The sequence below is a fragment of the Marmota flaviventris genome, chromosome 11 (assembly GCF_047511675.1).
Source record: "Marmota flaviventris isolate mMarFla1 chromosome 11, mMarFla1.hap1, whole genome shotgun sequence".
Classification (NCBI taxonomy): Eukaryota; Metazoa; Chordata; class Mammalia; order Rodentia; family Sciuridae; genus Marmota; species Marmota flaviventris.
Genome location: NC_092508.1, coordinates 3,192,482 through 3,216,356, shown reverse-complemented (window position 1 = coordinate 3,216,356; position 23,875 = coordinate 3,192,482). Strand labels below are relative to the sequence as shown.

The 23,875-nt window shown below is 57.9% G+C and overlaps 1 protein-coding gene across 1 annotated transcript in view; it reads left to right on the top strand.

Moving 5' to 3' along the window:
* The window catches only part of Mlph (melanophilin), a 44,764-nt gene that overhangs the window by 6,195 nt on the left and 14,694 nt on the right, over positions 1 to 23,875 (top strand). The window contains exons 2-6 of the mRNA XM_071619332.1: positions 316 to 449; positions 14,091 to 14,309; positions 14,451 to 14,563; positions 18,182 to 18,285; positions 18,933 to 19,052. Coding sequence (XP_071475433.1) covers positions 340 to 449; positions 14,091 to 14,309; positions 14,451 to 14,563; positions 18,182 to 18,285; positions 18,933 to 19,052 — 666 coding nt within the window. The 5' untranslated portion in view covers positions 316 to 339. The remainder of the gene's footprint in view (positions 1 to 315; positions 450 to 14,090; positions 14,310 to 14,450; positions 14,564 to 18,181; positions 18,286 to 18,932; positions 19,053 to 23,875) is intronic.

Here is a 23,875-nt window from a genome sequence, read left to right as displayed (position 1 = left end):
CTGGGAAGCCTGGGGGCGGCATGGCAAAGCCCTCACCCAGCAAGGGAGCCGCGCCCCAGGATGGAGAAGCATGATGTTTGTCTCCCTGTGGGAAGAGAATATCAGTGGCCCTGCATGTGTCCCGTGTGGAAACTGTAAACAGGGGCTCCTTTAGATTTGGTAAACTGTGCAGGATTTATTAGATGACACCGATTTCCAGGCAGGAAACTGCGAGACACTCGGAGGAATCATTGCTGTCCCTCCTCTTACTCTAGGACTCGGTTGGTATCTGTAGGCTTCCTGGGGCTGACCAGTTGTGACCCTGTGACATTCCAGGTGTGACTCAGACAAGAGGCAGAGATGGGGAGAAAGCTGGACCTTTCCAAGCTCACGGATGAAGAGGCGGAGCACATCTGGGAGGTGGTGCAGCGGGACTTCGACCTCCGGAGGAGAGAAGACGAGAGACTAGAGTGAGTGTCGGTGTCTGGGCCACGAGCCCTGGTCCTCTGACGTCCCTGAGTGCTGTCACTTGGCCACTCCTGGGTGGGTGCAAGGCAGAGGTGCAGGGTGAGGTGCATTGCACAGGAAGCTGTGATGTGGGAAATGGCTTTACTTTGGGGCCTCAGGCATCTGGCTTTTCGGTCTCCTCAGGGAGGAGTCAAGGGCAGCTCCCAGGTGGTGCGGGCTTCCCTGAGGGCACAGAGCTGAGGCCGACTCAGCTGGGAGGGCACGGATGAAGCAGGTTCTGGAAAACCAGGAAGTGCTTTTGGGGAGCTGGAGTCAGGTGCCTACCGGGTACCAAGTGGAGGAGTGGGCGGGCGACTGGGCGCACACCCTGGGGAGCTGGAGAGCTCTACCATGCAGATGGCGCCGTCGCTCCCTGGGGCTGCCAGAGAAGGACTCAGTATTTTCTGGAGGTCAGAAGCCTAAAAGCAGGATGTCCACAGAAGTGGTTCTGTCTGAAAAGCCACTTCCCGGCCTGTTCCAGGGTCCGGAAGGGCCTGGATTCCTTGACCGACTGCCCTTCCTCCTCTCCAAGTCCTCCAGCATGGCATGCCCTCGCCCACCTCCACTGTTCTCTCCCCCCCTCTTTCTTTCCTTTCTCTCTCTCTCTCCCTCCCCACCTGCCCTCCCTCTCTCCTCCCTCTTTCCTCTAAGGACATATGTGATTCCCACTTGGGGATTCCCATGCAGATATCCAAGAAAATCTTCATATCTCAAGATCCTTAATTTAATCACACCTGCAGAGTCCCTGTCACCTTGCAGAATGGCACCTGCAGCTTCTGGGGACCCAGATGTGGATGCTTTGGTGGGGGCCATTGCTCAACCTACTTCAGTACTGAAAGCTGGGGTGGGGGAGGGGTGCTGCAGGAAGCCACCAGGAGGGATTCAGAGGGAGTGAGGCCAGGGCACTTGACTTGAGCACACAGCTAAGAGACAGACTGGGAAGGAGCTGCCAGGAGGGGAATCTGGTCCCAAATCACCAAAGGAAGACATCAGAGCTTAGCCCCACCCACGCAGGCCTTCATGGGGAAGGGACCTGGTCAGTGCCGCCCCTCAGAGCCATCCTGCTCCCCTTCCGCCCTGGGCTGCTTGTCCTCTCTGGGTTTGCATAGTTGTCCAGCTCCCAGGCCTGGCCTCTGGGGAGGGCCCATCCTGCTGTGCAGCCACGGGCCAGCCCAAGCCTGGTGTGCTGCAGGCCTGACCCCACTTCTCCAGCAGCCAAGAGACCCAGAGCTGCAGGCCCTGCCCTCTCTCCAAGGGCAGAACTGGGTCTTGGGGGCCTGCCCTTTTGCCTCCTCCCTCCAGCCTCTGCTGGCCCACTGTCCACAGTCTGAAGCCCTTCCCGTCTTTTCTATTTGGTCTATAGAAAGCTCAAATGTCCTCTGGATTTTTTAACCGTAGCACTGGCTCTCTGCCTCGGTCTCCAGGCTGTGCCAAAGGGAGGACTGAATGTCATCTCCGCCCACAGACACCCTGGCCTTTCCTCATGGGAAGAGCCTCCTTCCCAGGGGATGGCTCTTACCCCATCTGAGCGCAGGCCTGGCTCTTGTTGGCCTTTATTTTAAATGGCAGCTTTTACCAGCGCATCCCCTGTCTGGGCAGAATGCAGGAGAAGGGGATCCTTGCTCTCCAGGGAGCAGCAGGAGGGAACCAGAGGAGTCCCAGGCAGGCACTGTGTCCCCAGGGACTCTGGTGAGGCCCTCCCCTCCTTCAGTGGTGGGTTATGCAAAGTGGTTTTGCAGAAATCCCACACTCTCGCATGCAGGCCACTCTGTCTGACATCAGTCTTTCCTGATTCCATGCTCCATTGGTCATTTCACACTGCAAAGAAGAGACACCCAGGTAACCTGTCGGTGCTCCTAGGGAAGGAGCCTGAGGACCCGTCTCCTGCTGAGCCAGCCGCAGACGGGTCTCTTTGCCATTGGCTCAGAATGAGCAGGTCAGGGCAGTGCAGTTGGCTGACTCTGCTGTCTTCTGGAGCCATGTGATTAGGGAATGGGCTTGTCAGCCACCCCAAATGCTATCACACCACAGAACATCGGTCAAGAACACTGAAGCCCCCGTGGCCCTTACCATTCAGATCCAGACCCAGCGGGTGATACCCTTGGTGGGTGAGAATCACACCAGCAGTGGAGGGTGTGGTGCCGGCCCACCCGCGTTTCTTCCTCTTGGTTTTGTCTTAAATATGCCACAAAAGTAGAGCAGCCTCTGCCCCTGAGAAGCCCCCTTACACTTTCCAGCTGACCCCAGGAGTGGCAGGCCCGGAACCATGTTCACGAGGCGGGCAGATGGGCACCACCGAGTCAGACCATGTGGCTTCAGTTCTGCACAGTCTGGGTCATGCTGACACTCGGACAGGGCACCCTTGAAACAGGCAGGAGCAAGACTGGCTTCTCACCACCCAAACTGGGTCTGCAGACCCAGCTGGCTAGAGCTGCGCAAGTCTCTAATGACACTGAAGATCATTTTATTTTATTTTATTAAAGAGAGAGAGAATTTTTAATATTTATTTTTTAGTTTTTGGCGGACACAACATCTTTTTTTTTTTTTTTGTATGTGGTGCTGAGGATCGAACCCAGGCTGCACGCAGGCCAGGCGAGCGAACTACCGCTTGAGCCACATCCTCAGCCCTGAAGATCATTTTAAAATAACAAGCCCCCCCCCCGCAATCTGTCACCAGTGTTAACCTGCCACCTCACCGGGGTCAACACTGTCATCATGTCTCGCTGCCAGGTGCCCCATGCTCTGTGGCTCTTCCCTGGGTTCCCCTGGGGCCTCTGCCGTGCTCCCGGGTTCCTGATTCCTTAATCTCTGAATCACAGTGGACTGAGTGAGGACCCCGGTCCTCAGAGGACCCGGAATAAGTGGCAGGAAGAAACTTAGCGATTCAGGAAATGTCCAGCTGAGCTTTTGATGTATTTGACGTTCTCTAGAAGGGACAATGAACTCCTGGACCTGCCCAAAGAACCTGCCATGGCTGTTGGCAGAACAAAGATGGTGGGAAAGTTGTGACATCGATTTGGCCGCACAACAAACCATCTGCCTCTGGGAAAGAGCCTAAGGGCTGTGACATGCATAGGGACTCACTGTGAGGGCCCAGGGACAGTCTGCCAGGGAGTCAGTGTGCCAAGAAGTCCCTTTGCCAGATAGACCAATTCAAAAGCAATCAACCAGAAAAAAAATGTTAATTTTCATATTTACAAAATTAGCAGAGATGAGTCAGTCAGGTGGCTGCTCAGTGTCCCTCCCTCCCCTTCATGTGAGTGTCCAGCTGCAGGGATGGGTGTCTGGTGGACTCTGGCAGTGATACCCACACCTGTCCCCGTGGTGTCAGGGCAGCGCACCTGTGATGGTCTCCTCCGTCAAAGCCAGTGACAAATGAGCTGGTCCAGATCCCTAATGTGCCAGAGGAGCAAAGGCCTTGTGGCTGTGAGACCTGGCACCCAGCATCCTATCCCCTTGGTGAGGCCTGTGCTCTCTCCAGACTGTTCTGACCCATTCCCCAGTAAAGCCCTCAGGGAGGACCTGTGGCCACCTGAGGTCACGTCCAGTAGTGGAAGGCCAGTCTAGCAGTGCTCTCCTGGCAACCCATGCACAGCCAGTCTCGCGGCTGCACAGGCAACCTGGGCAGCCTTCCTCTGAAGGACGGGCAGGGATTCTCTGGGCTGCAGCTCCTGGGTGGTGGGTGCTGCCGGCTGAGCCCTGGGAAGAGCTCTGCTTGCAGCCGGCAGGGCGGCCGTCTTGCTTCAGAGCAGACCCAGGCAGGCGCCGTCCTAAGTGACTGGGGACCAGGGAGCCCTGCTTGCTGCACTGGGTGCCCCAGTATTCCTGCTCCCCAACAGCACACGGGACTGTGGGCCAAAGACTCAGAATGATCTCAGAGGTACAAAGCTGGGATGTTAAGGCCACTGGCATCAGGAGAATGATTTAGGGCAGAATCAACTTTGTCCCCTCTCCTGGCCCTCAGTCCCGGGCAGGCGCCGTGATGAAAACATGTGTCTTCCTTGGGGGGAACTTTGAGGAGACATGCAAGGGCCTCCCTGCCGAATGTGCTGACTGGCACCTGTGGCTCGGCGTGGGGAGAAGGCTCCAGTGGGGTGGGGGGAAGAGACCGAGTTCAAAGGGGCAGCTCCTCTCTCTGACAGTCTCAGCCTGTGCTCTCCTGCAAACCAGGAAATGTCCCCGGTTCACCCAGAGGAGGGACCAGCTGGATCCAAAGACCCAGCCCTGGAGAGCGGGCTTGACCATGGTGATGACAGTGGCAGGGAGGACACCAGGAAGGCTGGTGGTAGGCCACACCCACCTCTGGAGCAGGCCACACCCACTTCTGGAGCAGGCGCCAGAAACGCTCCTTGGAAAGGGGACTCTGCGCTGTTGGAAAACGACTCTTTAGTCTTTCCTTTTTTGCATTTAGTTCAGGTCTCATGTCACAGGCCTCCCCTGGGGACAGCATGAAGGTGAGAGGGTTTTAGGTGCAGCCTCCCCATGGAGGAACAGAGCACAGGGCCAAGGACGGGGCCTGCCCTCTGCAGGACTGTGTCCCCTAAGAGTCCAGCCAGCTCTGCAGAGGGGACACAGAGACTTCCTGTGGAGTCAGGAAAGGCCCCATTCCTGCCCACACTGGTTGCCACAGTGCCACGCGGCCCTTGCCTCTGGGCAGAGCTTTGGTGTAACAGGTCCTCTTTCAGGATGAAGGGACCCTCCACAGGGACCGTGCTGAACCACACAGGTACTTATATCCTAGTGTCATCGGACTCATCACAGATTCCCCAAGACGCAGGGCTCCACTGAGAAGGGAGAATGCACCCACACCCTTTGTCCCCACCATCCCAGTCCCTCCCCAAAAGCTTCAATGTGGGAAGAGACCCTGGTCTCTTCCCACATTGCCTCCTAGCTGCCCAGCCCACCCTGGGACCAGTACAGAGAGCGGTGGGTCAAGGGCCAGCCCACCCCAGGGTACCCTGGGAGAGCACATGCATGCACTCTCTGAGACCTCCATCCTGACCCTGCTCATTGAGGCCACCCATTCCCAGGCTCCTCAGATCTGCCCCTCTGCTGATTCATATCGTCCCACCGCATCCCAGGGTGTCTCTGACTGCCCTCCTCCGCCCCCACACCTGCTTAGTCAACTCTGTCCTCACCAGGACTTGCAGACCCCGTGGCTGCACTGTGTCCCAGTCCATTGGCAGCCTTCCCATGGCCCCTGGTCCTTGAGGCTCTCTCCCTGGGCTCATGGCCACTCCAGATGCTCTGGCTGTTGCTCAGGCAGCCGCCCTTCCAGCCAGGACTTCTCTGACTGAGCACTGCCCTGCACAAGGCCCTCAGTTGGAGGGGCGCCTCCCAGCCTTGCAGCCTGCAGGTCTCCGGTCTCACCTGCCCCTGTGCTGCACGGCCTCCTGATCCGTGCCCTGGCCAGCCCCACTCCTGCTCACCACAGTGGCTCTTCCTCCTCTTCAGTCTCCTCCCAGAGTGTCCCCTAGCCTTGCCCTGACACCTCCTCTTGGTAAAGATACAAACAGAAACAGATAGCCCAGTTAAGCCATCATATTAATATCCTGAAGGCCACACCTTCCGTGACAAGCCCCGTGTGGCTATTTGAACTAATTGAAAGTAAAGTAAGAATTCAGCTCCTAAAAGTGTGCCGCAAGTCCTCCGTGGAGAGTCTCCCAGGAGAGACTCAGGCAGGTGGAGGGAGACCTGCGACCCCGATGAGTACCAAGCTCAACGAGGTGGGGGAGCAAGAGTGGATCTCGGGGCAGCCGTGGAAATGCTGGCGTTGTAGAAGACAGTGGCACGGACAGTTCCCAGGCGTGTGAGGAGGAAGGGGGTTATGACAATGGGGCTACCTCTCATTGTATTTTTAAAAGCCACATTTTTAAATCTTGAGATATCAGGCTCAGCCTCCCGAGCCCTCTCTGCGGCGAGTCTCCACAGCTGCGTGTTGGATTCCAGCCCCCCAGTGTCTCCCCTGTGGGACCTCAGCTCCTTAGATATTCTCTCTCCAAGGGTCCAGGCCCTGGCCTCACCCCCTTCTCTGCTCTGGGTGCCCCCCCCCCCAGTCACCTCATCCAGCCCTGGGTCGGTTTTCGGTTTCTGTTTTTGTCTGTCGTTAGCAGTGCTGGGATGGCACCCAGGGCCTCGGGCATGCTGCCGTGCTCAGGAACTGCTCCCCCAGCTTCAGCCTCAGGTCCAGATGGCCCAGACCTGCAGATGGGAAGCTGTGTCCGCCCTTCCTGGTGAGGCAGCCGGGCAACACCCAGGGTGACAGAGCACCTTAAGTGTGGCTAAGGCAACGGAGCAAAGTTTTAATTTTCTTTTAATTTAAACTTAAGTAGCCATGTGTGCCTACCATGGTGGCCAGACTGTGCAGATATGGCCAATGGCCCCCCTAATCCCACCAGCTGAGACCTCGCCTCTAAGCAGACTCAGCAGACAGATGCCTGCTCAGCCCTGGGCCACCGCATCTGACCCGCGTCTCGGGCTCCCCCTTCTCCACCAAGGCCCTCCTTCTCCAGCTCTGCCTGGTGGCTGTGGTCAAGCTCCCGGGAGTGCAGTTCCTCCCCCTCTTCTCCTGCTCCACGATCCACAGGTCAGCAGGCCCAGCAAACTGTCCCCACCCCACCCACTGCTCAGCATTCGGCCAGCCCTGGTCCTGTCACACCCTGTCCCTCGTGGACACCAAAGGAGCCCGTCCACTCGTCCCTCTTCCCCCCTCACTGCCCTCTTGTCCTTGCTCCCAGCTCATATCCCTGGAGAGGGTCCCGCGTTGATGATGGAGCTGGCCTCCTCACTGCGGCTCCCGAGACCTCGCCCTGCCGCCTGAGACCTCCTGTCCCACTGACCCCCCTCAGCACTCACCTGGCACCAGGGGAGCTGCTCACTTTGCGTGTCTCCCACAGGTGTCTGCACCCGGGGTTTCTCTTGCTTGCTGCTTTGTCACCTGCACCTGCCACAGTTCCTGGCCACAGACAGGCTCAGTGGCTGCCTTTGAATCCACACAACAATGACCACTTTGGGCTTCATCTGTGCTATCTCATTTAATTCCCAAATGGCCCCTAACATGGTTACTGTCATCATCCCCAGCGACAGACGAGGGAGCAGAGGAGGCAGGCTCCTGGCTGTGAAGATACCCAGGGATGGGGACCTCGGGGCGGGCACGTCTGGCTGTGTGCTGTTTTGTATTCTTATTCTCATCTTTTTTTCCTACAAAAATTTTTATTACACCTAAACTAGTGGCTCCTCTGTGCAGAATGCCCACTCTGCCTTGGAACTCCTCCCCTCCCTAGGCTCCTGTCCACCGCAGAATCTTTCAAGCCTCTTTCCGTCTATAAATCTTCCCGCTGTGGAGGAAGCAGCTGTCAAACTCTGCAGTCTGGAGCTTGCTGGCTGTCCGTGGCGTGGTATTGAGGTTCCTCCGTCCCCCTCTCCCTCTGGGTTCAGAGGGAGTTGCACAGGATGGCTTTGGGAACCTCCCATCTTCCTGGCGGGCTGCGTCCGTTCCTGTGGCTTGGGTGTTGCAGAGGTTTTCAGTGCACCAGAGGTCATCATCATGTGTTATGACTTTGGAGTATTGTCACAAAGTACGCCAGAGTAAACTCTGGGAGGGAGCACCCAGCTTGCTGATCCACGGCTCTGGGGAAGTGCCCAGGCTGCCTCGATCCCCTGTCCTGGACCCGAAGGAGCCGGCACTGGGCAGAAAGCAAGGAAGCCCAGCCTGGACACTGCTGGAGAGTCGCACTCTGGGTCAGGCCTGCCCACATGGTGCCAATTTAAAGTCCCCTCTCTTGCTGCCTCCTCGTTGTTGGGGTGGCCACCCAGCTGTAGTTTTGGTAGAAATTACTGGATGTTCCTAAAACCAGGCAGAGTGACGAGGTGACTCATGCCCTGGGGTAGGACTGTACCTAAACGGAACACCCTGTTTGAAAGGGCACAGCCCACAAATCAAACATCAGGCCTGCTCACCATCCCAGAAAGACAAACAGGTGGCGACGTGGATTTTCAGTCTCCACAAACAGATGGAAATTCTGAAGATAATCTGTGAAAGCCCTCTCAGTGTGAGACATGGGGCACACTGTGGCTCATTTAAAAAGAAGAAGAAGGAGAAGAAATTTGAAGTCGCCCTTAGCTGGGCCACTTGTCACCGCAGACAAGCCACTCCCAGGGCTGCAAAGCACAGGGCCAGACAGGAAATCAGCTGCCAGCACGGGCAGGGATGGACAAGAGCTGGGAGGGGCTCTGCAGCCCACCACTCACAGGCCACCGCGACTTCCTTTGTATGTCCTTATTGCCATCTTGACCTCCCCTCTGCAGGGCCTCCAGGGCTGGCTCATGTCAGCTCTGACGCTTGTCCACGTGCTCGCTCTTCCGTGGGTGCTCCCTCTTCCGTGGGTGCTCCCTCTGGCCTGGTCAGCCCTCCTCTGTGGTGCTGCGGTCAGCAACGAAGGGCCTCCTCGGGACTCACTCTCCAGTCATTTCCTCAGGAGTGGCATGGAGTGTGCATTTGTGTGAGACTCTGCTCTGCTCACCTACGGGGGAGACCTCAGCTCCACACTCCTCCCAGGGCTCCGGGGTGCTCCCGGGGCTGGCAACACCACCTCCAGAAAGATGCCCATGTCCTAATGCCTGGAATCTGGGAGGTGTCGGGCTCTCTGCAGAGGGAGCGGAGCTCACAGGTGCAGTTAAGGACGCTGATCAGCAGAGCGGGACGTGGAGACTGTCCTGGATTTCCTGGGTGGGCCCAGTGTCATCAAAGTGAAAGAGAGAGGAGAGGAGGATCAGTAAGATTTGCTGTGTGAAGACTCAGCCCCCCTCTGGCTTTGGGGATAGAGGAAGGGCTGTGAGCCAGGGAGTGCCCTGTGGAAGCTGGCAGGCCAGGGTCTGATTGTCACCTGGGGTCCCCATGATACCTTCCTTTCAGCTCAGAGAAGTCTCCATGTGGGGCTTAGGCCCTCCAGAACTACAAGACTAAATGTGTGTTGTTTCAAGACAGGACATTTGTATAAATTTTATGCAACAGCAGCGGGAAATGAAGCCCCCACCAAGGCTGCTGCCTCCCAGCCTGCAGAGAAGCAGCCACCTCCTGCCCTTTGCCCTGGGAGGTGGGCTGCTCCGCCTGCTCCTGCCAGCAGGAGGTCTCTGCCCTCGCACAGAGGGGCTGTGTCGGTCCAGGTGCATCTAGCTGTCCTCCTGTGTGAGTGTCGGTCCAGGCCCATCTAGCTGTCCTCCTGTGTGAGCGCCCTGCTCCTTTTCTGGTCAGGAGCATGTTCATGTGTCCTTCGGGTGGTCGCTGCTGCTGCAGCTTGGCCGAGAACTCGCCCACGCTCCACAGAGTGCAGAGGAGACGCAGTTCTTCTTTTCCTTACTTACTCGTGAGTCTCCCCCTTGGGGAAGGAGGCAGAAACTCACGGCTTCTGATCACCAGACTCCAGCACTTACCTGGCCTCTGCTTCTGTCTGCACCCAGTCCCCCTCCTTTGGCTTAGCTAGACCACCTGTTAGCCTCGGGGGAGGGTCTTGTGGCCCTCAGGACGACATGGTTGATGGGGTCCTAACACCACGTGCTGTCTGCTAGCTCTTGTGCTGATGGTCCTGGATGGGCATGGGGTCTCAGTAGATGACACCCACCACTGAGACCCTGACTCCAGCCAGGCACCCACATGCTGTGGCCTCTTCAGACCAACCCAACACCTCTGCCAGTCCCCTGGCTGCTGAGCACCTCTCCCATCCTGCTAGCTCCATCTAAGGACCGAGAGACCCTAACCCAATACCCCACTTCCTCCCTCACCTCCACTGCAGGGCCCTGGTAGCTGTGGTCACAGCAGGGCACATCCCAGGCTGTGCCTGGAGGGGGATCCCCACCCCCGCTCCTCTCCCCCTTACTCTTGCACATTGCCACCTGGCTGTCACCTGGACTGCATCCCAAGAGCCGCAGAGCAGGACACACAGGTCTGATTGCTGCAGTCCTCCTGAGGTCTGGCCCTCCTTCCCTCCTCCCCTCCTGGCTGAAGGCTCTGGCCTGTCTTAGAAAGTCTCCTCCCATCATTTCTGTCTGAATTTCCTAGGGACTCCACGCGTCCCCCAGAGCAGAGATCTCCCTGGACTTCACCCACAGCTCTCCTGTGACCACCACCCACAGCTCTCAACGTGCTCCTCTCCTGCTCCCTGGGCCCTGCTGCCCAGGCTCTGCGGCCCCGGGGCGTCGCTCTCTCCTGTCCCACCCTCCTCCTCTCTCCTGCTCCTGACCCCATCATTTTCTATGGCCAGAGCTAACTTGACTGCAAAATCAGTGGGTCCCAAACTTTTTAACTTCAGGATCCCTTCACAGTCACTATCCATAGGTCATGCATTACCAGTACTGACCATATTAGAACCTCAAGCTGGGCAGTTTAAAGGCATCCATTCATTTAAAAATAGCAGCACTTACATGCTAATGTAAATAGCATTTCTATGAAAAATAACTCTTTTTCCAAAGCAAAAGCATGATGAGTAAGTAGAGCAGCATTGATCTGTTTTCCAAAATCCCTTCAAAGCCTGTCCTGGTGGAAGACAGCTCAGCTCTCCTGTGGCCTCGGGTTCAGTGTGCTGTGACGTGTCCTCTGAGCAGAAGCCTTGGAGTCTAGCCTCACACATCCGGGGCTGGAAAGAGAAATTCACGGGCCTCATCACAGGGTTGCCACTGTGGGTTGCGTTACCTACTGAGAAGCTGGTGCTTAGTAGATTCATAGTTTGGCTTCCATGTGGACTCTGAAACAGACCTGCAGCCCTTTCCTTTCCTGTTACATTAACCCGTGGATCTGCACCAGAGTCTTCCACCCATATGTTGTGACCTGTCATCAGAAAATGCCACTCCCGGTGTCTTGCAGTTGCCCTTCCTGCTGCCCAAAGGAGACCACGTGTGTCACGTGGCCACTGATCTCGTCAGAAACCTCTGGGTGTTGGAGGCTGTCAAGTTCATGATGGAATTTCCCCAAATCCTGCTTTGTCATTTGACACTTTCAGTTCTGTCCCTGCAACCAATGCTGCGGACCTCCTCCTTGAAGAGGCAGGCTCACTGTGTCCCTTGGGAGGAGGTACCTGTCAGACACCCTCTTCAGAGCAGCTCACTCAGTGGTTCAGTCGGGTGAAAATGGTGTTCTGTGGCGAGAGTTTTCAGTTGTCACCCTGTTCTCACCTCTGAACACCACTGTGCGAGCATCCATGTCAGGAAGTGTGCCGCCCGCTGTCCCACAGAACCAAAACGGGGTGCCGTGGTCAGCGTTCAGAGGGATTCCTAACTCACTGCCTCGCCGAGATGGTGCTTACGGGAAACCTGGGAAACCTCGTTTCTCCTTGTTGTGCGTTAGCCTCTGCTCGGCCACCTGGGCGCCCAGCCTCTCTCAGGGCTGAAGCCCTGGCGGTTCTGTCCCCGCTGCTTTGGCACCTGGTCCCGCCTAGCAACAGAGGGGAGAAGAGCAAATGCGTCCTAGTGCTGTTATGAAAACTGCTCTGGCCGCGTGAACTCTCCTGCAGGACCTTAGGACCCCCTGGGGTCCCTGGGCCACACTTTGAGGACCACTCCTCTGAATCTCTGGATTTCATTTTCTGCAGGAGAGAGCCCCGGGACCCCTTGCTGTCTATTATGGCCGGCTCCCGGCCCTCGTCGCCTGCACGGCCTGTGGCCCCCTTCCCAGTCTGGCTTCCCCCTGCAGCTCCCGCCCTCCCTGCTCTGCCCTCTGTCACCCTCTTTAGCTCAGCAAGCAGAAGGGCTTCAGGTCTTCTCCTGATTCTGATGTAAGTCACATGCTGGGGAGTCCTTTACCCCCAAAGGTGACCTTAACTTGTGGCTGCGTGCTGGGCTTCTGCCTGCTGGTGTCCCTGCTGGTGACTGCAGTGAGCACAGCTGTAGGTCGCTCTGGCCCCACAAGCCTGTCCCTACCTGAAGCTCCAGCTTGGGAGTCGTGCCCCACGGTTGACAGCTGTCTCCTGGTGTCCCCACACGGGACCCCTCCACCCTCCCTTTCTGCTCTGCTGTGAAGGAAGTTATGTTTTAAAGAACCTGAAGCAGAGTAGAGTTATGCCTTCCCCAAACCCAGCACCTGAACTACACCAGTTCCCAGCTACACCCCCAGGAGCCTGGGCTGATATTTAAAAGGACTTCACCTCCTGCAGATCCTTGTCCTTGTCCCTGCTGTGCGGAGCCTGGGTCTGGTTCTGCTGGGATGGGGAGCAGGGAGCACTCCCTAAGAGGGAGCTGGGCAAGCCCTGCCTGGGGAAGGGGCGGGGGGGGGGGGGGCTTCGTGGGGATTTGGCAGGAGTGGAATCACAGGAGACTGGGCCTTCCCACTGGCTCCTGACGCCTCGCGAACCTCTATCTGAGGTGAAGACTGTGCTGTCGACCCCACTCCATCTGCACTGCAGTCAGTAGGTGACCGTATCCCCCCAGAGTCTTGCAACTTCTGGTGCATTTTCCCCTTGGTTCACAAACCCAGAAGAAGAGTCTCATTTCCATCCCCATGAGCAGCACAGTGTCCCTTCTTACTCTCAAAGGACCATTTCCAGGTCACACCGTGCATACCGGAAACCACGGGTACTACTGAGCCTGCACACACTCTGTTTACTTGTGTGCATACATTGCCTTTGGGGAAACTTGATCTACAGGCCAGCACAGTAAGAGATCAACAGTAATAACTCAAATAAAATGGAATGAGTATAACAACCCACTGGAATCAAAGTCATGGGAACGTGTGCTCACCGCTCTCTTATGACACCATACTTACCCCTCTTTTTCGTGGACCATGGGTAGCTGAAGCTGGGGATGAGGGGGACTACTGCAAACCTCAGCCAAAGCCACTTCAAACCAGAAGTAGCCTCTGAACACCTCTTCACCTTTGCCACATGCTGGGCTGTCCCCATCAAAATTCTGAGAACTTCAGAGTCCTCAGGGGACAATGGCACCCAGTCTCTCACTAATTATTGCCACTCAGAACGGATTCATTTTACCTCATCTAAAACTAAAAATATTATGTTTGGCAGACACTCTCTGAAACCCAGAACAAAGAGAATGCATTCATTATGACGGGGAGTGTGTTTTCCAGCGAGTGCAATCTGGCAGGTTCACCAGGAAGCTAGATCATCTAAACTAAGTCAGCCAAGAAGGTGGGCTAGAAGACGCAGTTTTCCTGGGACTTCCAGGTGCTGGATGGTCCCACCTGGAAACCCGCCAAGCCAAGCCATTTCAGCTTTGCTCACAGGAACATGCCTGTGGCCTCGCCTCAATTCCTGCTCCCCTGCCGGAGGAGCCCCAAAACTTCTCACTGAGATAATGTCACCTAGCTTTGCCCTCAGGACTCTGTGGCCCTGCCATCCGAGCACTGGTACAATTGTAAAAGCCACAGAAATGCTTAAATGCAGTGTCATTTCTCTGAAGATCATATGTCTTCTCCCCAGGGACGGGGTAAGGGCAGAGCTGGCACTGTGGTGGCTAAGGATACCCTAGGCCACTGTTGCCTGACTTTGGGTCTCCTTCTCCTGCACATGGGATAGTTTGTGTGCGCACACACCTGCGCACGCGTTTAAACCTATTGTAAAAAGAAGACACCTGATGTGTTTTTGTCTCCGTCTTTTCTCGAGGGAGTTGAAGGGCAGGATCAAGAAGGAAAGCTCCAAGAGGGAGCTGCTGGCGGACACGGCCCATCTGAAGGACACCCACTGCGCCCGCTGCCTGCAGCCCTACCGGCTCCTGGCCAGCAGAAGGCAGTGCCTGGACTGTGGCCTTTTCACCTGCAAAAGCTGCAGCCACAGCCACCCGGAGGAGCAGGGCTGGCTCTGCGACCCTTGCCACCTGGCCAGGTGAGCTGGGGCCTCCGTCCAAGCGGCCCTGATGGTTTCTGGGCCGGGGTTTTCCCTGGGTGGGCTGAAGGGGGTGGCCCCACTGGCGAGTGGCATTTGCATGTGCCTGTATAACACGGGCCTGTGCTCCTCTCCCTGCAGAGTCCTGAAGATGGGCTCGCTGGAGTGGTACCACGCACACGTGAGAGCCCGCTTCAAGCGGTTCGGGAGTGCCAAAGTGATCCGGTCCCTCTACGGGCGGCTGCAGGGAGGAGGTAAGGAGAGGGCGCTCTCTCCATCGCCAGGAGTGATTTCATGTTTTAGGGCCTTTAGACGGAGAGAGGCAGAGAGAGTGTGTGTGCACTGACCTTTCCGTTGACCCCTGCCTCTGGCGTCCTGGTGACCCTGGCTGCTTTCAGCCGGAGCTGCAGCCCTCTGCCTCCCTGGTCACGGGAAGCCCACATGCTGTCGACAGCCCCACCATTTGAAATGGTGTTTCTTTCCAGAGCTTCACACCACACTGAGAACACACGGCCAGGTCTCCGTCCTGGTCTAGGCATGTGTCAGTGTGACACCTCTGCCAGGCCTGGCCACCCTGGACATCTGGTCTTGGAGACCTGGGCATCCCAAGGCTTCTGATGCAAACCAAGACAGAGAAATTTATTGTAATTCATCATTTATTTTAGTGTTTTGAATACAAGTGATTATTCCATGATGAACTTGAGCTAAGAATGCGATGGCCCTGTCATGCCCCGCGAGGCGATTGGAAAGAGAGAACAGAACAGGGGCAGGAGGGAAGGATGCCCGAGCTTGAACCGAAGGCGGAAATTGAGCAGGGTTTGAGGGAGGATCTTGCTTTGTCCCTGTCACCTGAGTCCTAGGTATATCATTAAGCCTGGTGTGGGCTCTCAGCACCCTGCAGGACCAAGGGGAGACCCCTGGGGCATGCGGCAGGTGAGGGTTCCAGCAGCTCTGCACATCCAGAGTAGATGCTGGGCTTCTCGGTTGGGGTGCCCTTCCTTGGCCCCCGCCCAGGCATCTCCTGTAGGCCTCCCTCTGTAGAGGTGCCTTGTCTGCGCCTGTCCCCTAAAGCCCCCGTTGACAGGGAGAAACAGAAGCCAGACATCCAGCCCTCAGAGGATCTGAGCTCAGGCTGGGCCTGGCACGAGTATCTCTGAGGCATCTCAGCCTGTCCTTCATCTGGGACAGAGAGGCCACCCAGGGAGTGGTCAGCCCTGGAGTGCAGGCAGGGTGATGGTGGGGACACAGGGGTGTGGTGAGTCACCCAGCCCTGTGGATAACCATGCTGAAACAACAGTTGGGGCCAGGACAGCTCCCATGCCACCGGGAGAGGCTGTCACCTGTCCTTGGTGGCCGCTGCCACCTCAGTCTCCGGCTAGTGCCCAGCAAATCCCACATCCTGTGCCCAGTGAGGTGTCCTCTCCAGCAGGGCAGCCCCTGCACAGGCTCGAGGACAAAGATGACGCACCTAGCAGCAGAGAAGCCTTGCTACAAAGCCCCCGGGAGTCCCTGTGCCAAAGGGCCCACAGCCACCAGAGAACCCCTGGAGACCTGGAATGCTGATTTCTGGGGGCCAGGAGGTGGCGCTGTGGGGCAGCAAGAAACAGCTGGCCCCTGCAGCGGGATTCCCGGGGTTGCCCTCTGCCCTGCAGATGCAGGTCTCAGCCCTCCTCACACTCCTCCCAGAGTGGTGCCCGCCTGGGCCCCTGTAAATGCATCACATTAAGACCACACAAGGAAGAGGGGTGGCTGGAGGAGTTGTGCCTTTAAAAAAAAAAAAAAAAGTATTCAACTTAAAAAAAAAACAGTTAGAATTTTGGAGTCTGACCCCGCAGAGCATGGCTCAGACCTTGTCCAGCAGGTGGGTGGGCTGTGGTGGCTTGTCCACCTTCAGGGTAAGGCCCGTTTCCTGGTCTTCCACACGGGAGCGGTGGGCTCTGCGTGGGAAAAGTCTGAATGTGGGAATGAAAAGGCCCTCGGCTGCCTGCTCTGTCAGGAACGGGGAAGCGCTCGGGTTGCTTCAGCGTGGTGCTCAGATGGTTAACGCGGCTCAAACCCTCGCCCCTAGTGCAGAGACATCGGAGCCATAACTAAACAGGTCCTGAAGGCCCGGTGCGTCACTCGAGGTGGGCGGCAGCCAGCTCCCCCTCCAAGCCCGGGTGGGCCTTGCCCACACCCCCACTGCAGGGACCCCCTGCCTCTGTGTCTGCTGCTGCAGGTTTAGGTGAGTCTCCGTCAAGTCAGTGACCTAGAACAGAAACAATGACCAGGCCTGCCTTCTGCCTTTGCTCTCGGGGCCTCTGCTGCATTCGTGAGCGCAGGCTGTCAGAGCCCAGGCACGGGCAGCAGGCCCCTTTGAAACCCGGCAGTTTTAGTCTGTAGATTAAAAGATTTCAGCAAAGAGTGAGCCAGGCTGCCGTCCCACCCCTCCTCCCACTAGGCCTGTGTCTCACAGTCCACTGAGGCGGACAGGTCTGGGGGGGTTCCCTGTCCCCTGCTAGTGTCTTCCCTGATGTCCCTCCATAGGCAGCAGGGCACTACTGGCCTCGACAGGACCAGGCACCTGGACAGACTTCACACACCCATAGACAGGGTCACTGTTGGGTCGGGACACAGCTGAGAAGCCAGAGCAGACCAAGGCTCAGCTCAGAGCTTTCAACTGCTGTGTCCCTTATCAAGGAGCATGAGCAGCACTCGCAGCTGGGTGGACAGGTGGATGCACGATGAGGCGCCCATGGGGAACACCATCAGCCCTCCCTAGGCTGGGGAGCAAAGGGCAGACCCTGATTAATAGAAACAAGAGCTCAGAGGAGGCCACAGAGGTGGCAGCCAGTCCCCTGAGGAGGGGACACTGCAGGCTAGTGCTCCTGTCTCAGGGGCCATGAAGCTGGACCCGCCGTCAGGGTGAAGGGCCCTGGGGCGGGAAGCCACAGGAAGCGGCACGTGCCTGCTCCCTCTTCATCTGCCGCAGAGACCACTGAGGTTTGCGGGTGCCAGTCCTGCGTCGCAGAGCAGAACGGAGGGGTTCCTCCCCTTTTCAGCTGACAGGGACCCTCCAGTGCACCAAAATTTCCTCCTTACACAAACCTGAGACCCCTGCTTTCTCACACCTGAGACCCCTCAGACACAGAGACCAAGGGGAGGGTAATCGGGTAGGGTGTCCAGGGACAGCAAGACCTGGCTGGGGCCCAGAGGCCACAAGCTACATGAGGCCAGCTGTGCCCTCTGTGGCCCCAGAAACTGGAAGGTGGTGACCCACCAGGCTTTCCAGCTCCAGTGCCCTGGGATTCACTCACTGCATAGCTCTCTGCCGTGGTCTAAGGCAATGGAGCACCGACCAGGCTGGTGTGAACTGGAAACAGGAGAAGACGGAGGCTGAGCTGGGGAGGCTGAGCCGGGGAGGCCAGGCCTGGGTGCTCAGGGTGAAGAGGGGCATGCTGAGGCAGAGCCTTACCTCTCCCAGCTGCGCTGATATGCAATGATGAGACTAGATGGAGAGGTGTCATCAGCCTTGTTCACCCATCACAACCCCAAAGAAGGGGTCAGTAGTGAAGGGTGAACGCCTGAAGATGTGGCCAGAAGCCACAGGTGAAGCGGATGCAGAGTGGGGGTCGTCTGCTGTGAGGCAGGCCAGCTCCTAGCTGAGGTCTGAATGGGTCTGGGAAGGCAAGCAGAAGCCCCTGCCTCGGCATTTCCCAGTGAATGAATGGATCGGTGGGGGAGGAGAAGGGGAGGGGGAGGGAAGGAGGGAGGAAAAGAGGAGGGAGAGGAGGGAGGGAGGGGAGGGGATGGGGTGGTAGGTGGCTGGTGGCTGGACCACGTGAGCCCTCTAGCTGGCCCCTCCAGTGGAGTCACGCAGGGCTCTGTCGCAGGTGGACCTGAGCCCAGCGTGGGAGAGAGGAGTGGAGACAGCGAGCAGACAGATGAGGATGGAGAACCCGGCCCGGAGGCCCAGGCCCAGCCCCTTGGCCACAGAGTGAGTCCTCCCAGCACCCACCCTCCCCAGGCACCCTGCCTCCCCCCTCCCTGACCCCAGGCTGCGATTCCTGAAAGTCGTGGTACCCTCTGGTTCCCCAGCTCCTACAGCTGAGCACGAAGAATCCCATTCCTGCCAAGGGCATCCAGGACCCCAGATAGCTGTGGGCTGGGCAGAGCCTGATGGCAGGCGCAGAGTGGGGCCAGAGCGGGGGCAGTGGTGGGCACAGTGGGGTTGCGAGCAGGCGGCCTTCCTGTCTCAGAGAAGACCGGGCAGGTTCTCCTCCGGGACATTTTGGCTTTTATCACCAACCTGAGCCTTGTCTTTGTTGGTGTTTGCTTCTGGTTTTACCTACTTCTTAACTTATTTTTGGTGGTAGACACAGCGATTAGGCCCTGGGCTGGGTTGGAGGAGGGGGCTGGGCAGGCAGGCTGGGGTTTGGACTTACAGCCCAAGGGGTCTAAGGGTGGTGCTGTGTGGGGCTCAGTCTGGGCCCCCAGCCACATGGGGCTCTGCAGCTTTGTTCCTAGCACAGAGATAGATGTGCCCACTGAGGAGCTCCACTGCCCTAAGGCAGAGAGGGCTGGGTCTGGTCCTGTCTGTCAGGCTGACCGCAGTTGAGTCTTGCTCATTTCACACCTGCAAAGAAAAAGCGCCTCCTCTCCTTCCGTGATGTGGACTTTGAGGAAGACTTGGACCCTGCCTCCCAGGCCTGCTGTCAGCCCCCGAGCCCGCCCTCGGTCCCTGAGGCCACAGCAACTCTGCAGGTAGCAGGCTCTGCCCCTCCCGGGAACTGGGGCAGCATTTGCTTGGGCTCCAGGTGGAGGGGTGCTCTGGGAAGTGTTGAATAGCCATGTGTCAGACCAGGTTCTCGATCCAGGGAACAGTTGGGACAGGAAATAAAGATACTTCAGGCCCTCCCAGGACTGGGCTTCCTGGAGAACCTGGAGAGGTGGGCCAGGCAGGGGGTCAGGTCATGGGGGTCAGTGCCCAGGATCTCAGGAGGGCAGGACAAAGTGGCATCTGCCTGGAGCCAGACAGGGCCTGACATTGTGCCGGAGTCTCCATCTCACAGTAGGGGACCATATACTTCATTGCCCAAGGAGGGCCAGTCTTGGGAATGAAAGGGGTGCACACAGGGGCCACCAGGTGAACCAGGATTTGGGGTCACTCTGCTCATCAGCTGTGAGGCCTTGACCCTGGGTACCACTCTGAGGCCTTGTCCCCTCCTCTGGAAGAGGGGTGACCATTTCTGCCTTACAGGGCATTTCCAGGGCTGGAGACTGTGGATGGCACTCGTGAGATGCCCCATTAGCAGTGAGGGTATCTGTGGGCACAAGAGCCAGGACCAGGCCCAGAGACGAGTCCAGCTTCCCAGAGGCCCAAACTCCAGCTGCCAGTGTCCTCCAGACTCAGCCGTGCCAGCCAGGGCTGGGCAGGACCATCTGCCCACTGTTGGGAGGAGGGGACACCAGGGCAGGGCTCCAGATGCGAGCGCCCATTTGGACTTTGGGCCCAGGGTCCTGCTCCTGCTGCAGGTTGGGCCTGGTGTCGGTACTTCCAGGGGCCTCCAGGGCCTGGCCACTGCTTCCTTCCTACCCACCCACCAACACTCAGGCCGCAAAGGAGCTGTGGTATGTCGCTTCCAGAGGCCCTCGACACCTTGTCTCCCTGGGGACAGTGGCACAGTACAGAGACTCCTCTGTTGGAAAGCTCAGGAAATTCTGTCCCCATCCAAGGATGACCCTTGAAGGGTTATCAAAGTAGAGGCAGTAGCAACACACACCCCCAAAGTAAGCCGAAATTCCCGCATGGGGGCCTCGGGGTGAGCCCGACCCCCGGGCAGCACCAGACCCGTGGGCTTCCTGGGTATCACTGGGAACCCCAGCTCTGCAGCCACACAGAACAGGCAGCAAATGGGCATGGTCCTTGACAGTCAGCAGAGCAGGTGGGTGTCTAGGGTCCGCAGTCACGTGAGGCCTGGGCCCCTCAGGACTTGGGCTGGAAGGACCCAGTTCCTAGGACTGCAGAGGCTGACGGCCCCTGTCCTCAGTTCCTCTCAGGAGAGCCCTGCTCCGAGGGTGCCACTTCCCAGGAGGATGCCATCCTGGAAGAGGCTCATGCTAGGACCTCCAGGTGCCATCCCCATCCAGAAGAGCATCCAGACAGCCCCCCACCTACTGGACAGGATGCCCTTGCTGAACCGTGCCTGCCTGGGGACTCCTGCAAGATGGCCCTGGGGCCTGCTACTGTGCCCGGTGGGTGCTGTTGTCCAGGGTCTTCCAGATGGGCTCTGGGTGGGCCAGGGGTGGCTGAGCACCTCCCCTGTCCACTGGATTAGTGCACACACACTGGGCGATTCAGAAGAGCCCCTTCTCCCACGCGTTTGACCCGTGTGTGCTGCCTGGCAAGCACCGAGGACCCCGGCTGTCTCTGGGCTGGGTGCTTCCCTGTGGCACCTAAAACACCGGCAGAGGGGCTGACCATGCCCGACTCACGCTGCTGGCTGGGGTAGGGACATGCAGGTTTCACAGAGTGGCCACGGTCACCCGGTTGCCAGGCCAGCTCCACCAGGCCTGAGGCTGCACTTGGCTATGGATGGAGTGGGTCCTGTCTGGGTGCCCCTGGTTACAATCAGGGACCCTGGAATAAGACAACCTGAATTTGTTCCATTTAATTTTGTCAAGACAGTGTTGCTTCTAAATGAAATCTCTGCCTTCCTGGGCCCCAGGGAGCATGCGGGTTCAGGAGTTCAGACACCCCGTGAGTCAGAGCAAATGAGATCAGAGGCAGCACCGCAGACTGGAGCAGCTGGGAGTGGGAAGCCTGTCCCGTTCCATTGTTCTGAGACCACAGCACTGGGGGCTTTGGAAGGTGGGGCTGCACTCCCTGTCCCCAAACAATGAACGAATGAACCCCACAGGCAGCCCAGGGAACAAGCCCTGGTGGCTTTTCATTCCCTCCTGTGACCTCAGGTCACCTGGCACATGGAGGAGGCAGGCAGGCGAGGGGCTGAGGTGGGACACGGAAGAAGGCGCCCTGCAGGGGGCCCTCTGGGCGTGGAGCCCCCCCCCAGCCCTTCACCAGGCGCCCATGCTTTGTGCTTTCCAGCGTCTCTCAGATGAGGAGGGGTGTCTTCCAGGGAGCTGGCAGAGGGGGCGCCCCAGAGCTCGGCCTGCTGTCTCTTAATGGAGCGGCGCAGGCTGGAGGGCTGCGGAGAGATGGGCCTGGTGTGCTCTGCCATGAACGTCCACCCTCCGGCCTCGGCGTCCTCCTTAGAGAAAAGACACTGGTTGAGTCTAGCCCCACAGAGCGAATGAGATGGCCGTCTCTGTCGACCCCTGCTGCATAACAGGTTGCCACAAATGTAGCAGCTTGAACAACACTCGGTGATCTCAACACCAGGGCCAGGCGGGCAGGCCGGGTTAGCTGTGTGCCCCTGCACAGGGTCTCCATGCCTGCTCGGGGGTGGGCAGAACCCACAGTGCAGCATGGTCCCTGCGCGTCAGGGGCAGAGCCGGGCAGGTGTCCTGGGCTCTGGGGAGTGAGCTGCTGCACAGTACCCTCCGTGGGACTTGCCTGTGTTGCTGTGTGTGGTGCCAGCTGGGGGCGTGGAGGGCACATTCTGCTCAGGACGTGGTGACAGCAACGTTACCTCCCCCTGGAGCCCAGAAATAAGCATCTCCAGCCACACTGTGGGGCAGGACCAGGAAGGCCTGTGAATCCTGGGTCTGACAGAAAACAGCCACAGAGGCCATGTTGCTGGGCAGATGTCCTAAAGTCACCCCCACTGTGGACACCTCCCAGCCCGCTGCCCTCCACACATGTGGGATTGGGTGTGGTTTAGAATTGGGGATCATGTTAAATTTGCTTTCAAACACGAAAGAAAGCTCTGCCCCCAAGCTCTGTTCCCTGATGACCTGGGGTGGGGGGCTACGGATTCGCCCCTTCTCCCTGTGACTTCAGAGTCCCCACCCAGAGCAGCAGAGGAACCTAGCCATGGCTTCACTTTGGTCTCTGGTTCTTCTTCATCTGGACAGAGCACGGGTGTCGACTCTGAGCTTTCCCTCCAAGTAATCCAAACCCTCTCTCTCTCCAAGGGATGAAGCCCAGTCGGAACGAGCAGCTGCCCTCGCTGTACCTGCCCAGCGTGGACAGTTCTGACGAAAACAGCATCTGGGCCACCGCGGCGGCCGCCCAGCACAGCAGACGGAGAGGGCAGACGGCAGCCCCGAGCCAGGTACCGGGGCTTGACAGAATCCAGGCTTTCGAGTGTAGAATGGCGCTTCACACGCGCCATTTTAGAGGAACTAACCCTTCAGTACTTACTTGCAAAGTGAAATCACCTGTTTCGTGCAGAGACAGCATCAAATGCCTTTTTTATTGAAGTGAATTCACATAAGATAAAGCTAACCGTGTTATTATGGCAGTTCCTAAAATAAATCAGTAAAGTAAAATAAAAAGATAGCCGTCCTGAGGTCCAGCACTCCAGTTCTGGGTTTGCCCCCAAAAGAATGGAAAACAGGGACTCAGAGGCATTTGTGCCCCCGAGCGTGGACCATGATGCGTGGCTGAACTGGGGAGCAGCCCACGTGCCCACCCTCAGCTGGACCACAAGCGGGTCCACAGGGTGGCATGCCATTCAGCCTGTGAGGAAGGGGGTCTGGCAGGTCTGCGGTCGAAGGGTCCCTCCTGGGGAGTGCTCCGCTGCTCCTTGTTTGCGGCGGTATCTCTGGAACCCCTTCTCGGTATCTATTCCTCGTACTTACTGTTGCTACAGCACTTGCCCTCCCTGATGTCCCTCAGTCTGCGCATGAAGGGAGTTGGCCTAAACCCCTGCTGGCCAGCAGCGTGCCCTTCAGTGAGGAGCCCCAGCCTGTCTTGGGGAGGTCTCTGCAGGACCCCAGAGAAAGCCCTCTGAGCCCACCCACCCTCAGACCAGGGTTCCTGAACCAGGACTCAGACACGCACGGGCCCAGAGCCACCAAGGGTGTTTAAGTGGTCCACTTGGCCGCGGCCGCGTGTGCTTCTGCATTCATGGTTGCCACTTTCTGGGGGACACAATCAGGAGAGCACAAGAGGCCCCGTGGAGGAGCCCCCAGAGGGCTGCATGGGGAGGGGAGAGGACATGGAGCACCATCCATGCCCTGCCCGCCCTGTTGCAGACACTGACTCAGTTTCTCCATGAAAGCATCAGCAGGGCCAACAGGGCTCCCCTTAACCCCAGGTCTGTCTGTGGTGCATGTCTAAACTGCATCTGTTGGTTTTGTCGCATGCAAGTTGAAGCCCCAGGGGTTCCTGCCAGGACTCCCGTGCATACACATCTAGGCACCAGGCAGACCCACACCTGGAGCCCAGGCAGGGTCTGGAGCCCCACCCCATGCAAGGCTGTCACCGCACAATTTTTTAAAACCCAAAAATATTTTCCCAGAATACCTCTCCACAAGAAAAAGAAAAGGTTTTTTATTGAATAAATATAAAACCAGAATCCAATGCACACCCAGGCAATGGGAGGGAGGCTGGGAAGGGTCCCGCCCGGACCCCACCCAACTTCCCCTGTCCTCCATGCCCTCAGGATAAGCAGTAAGCA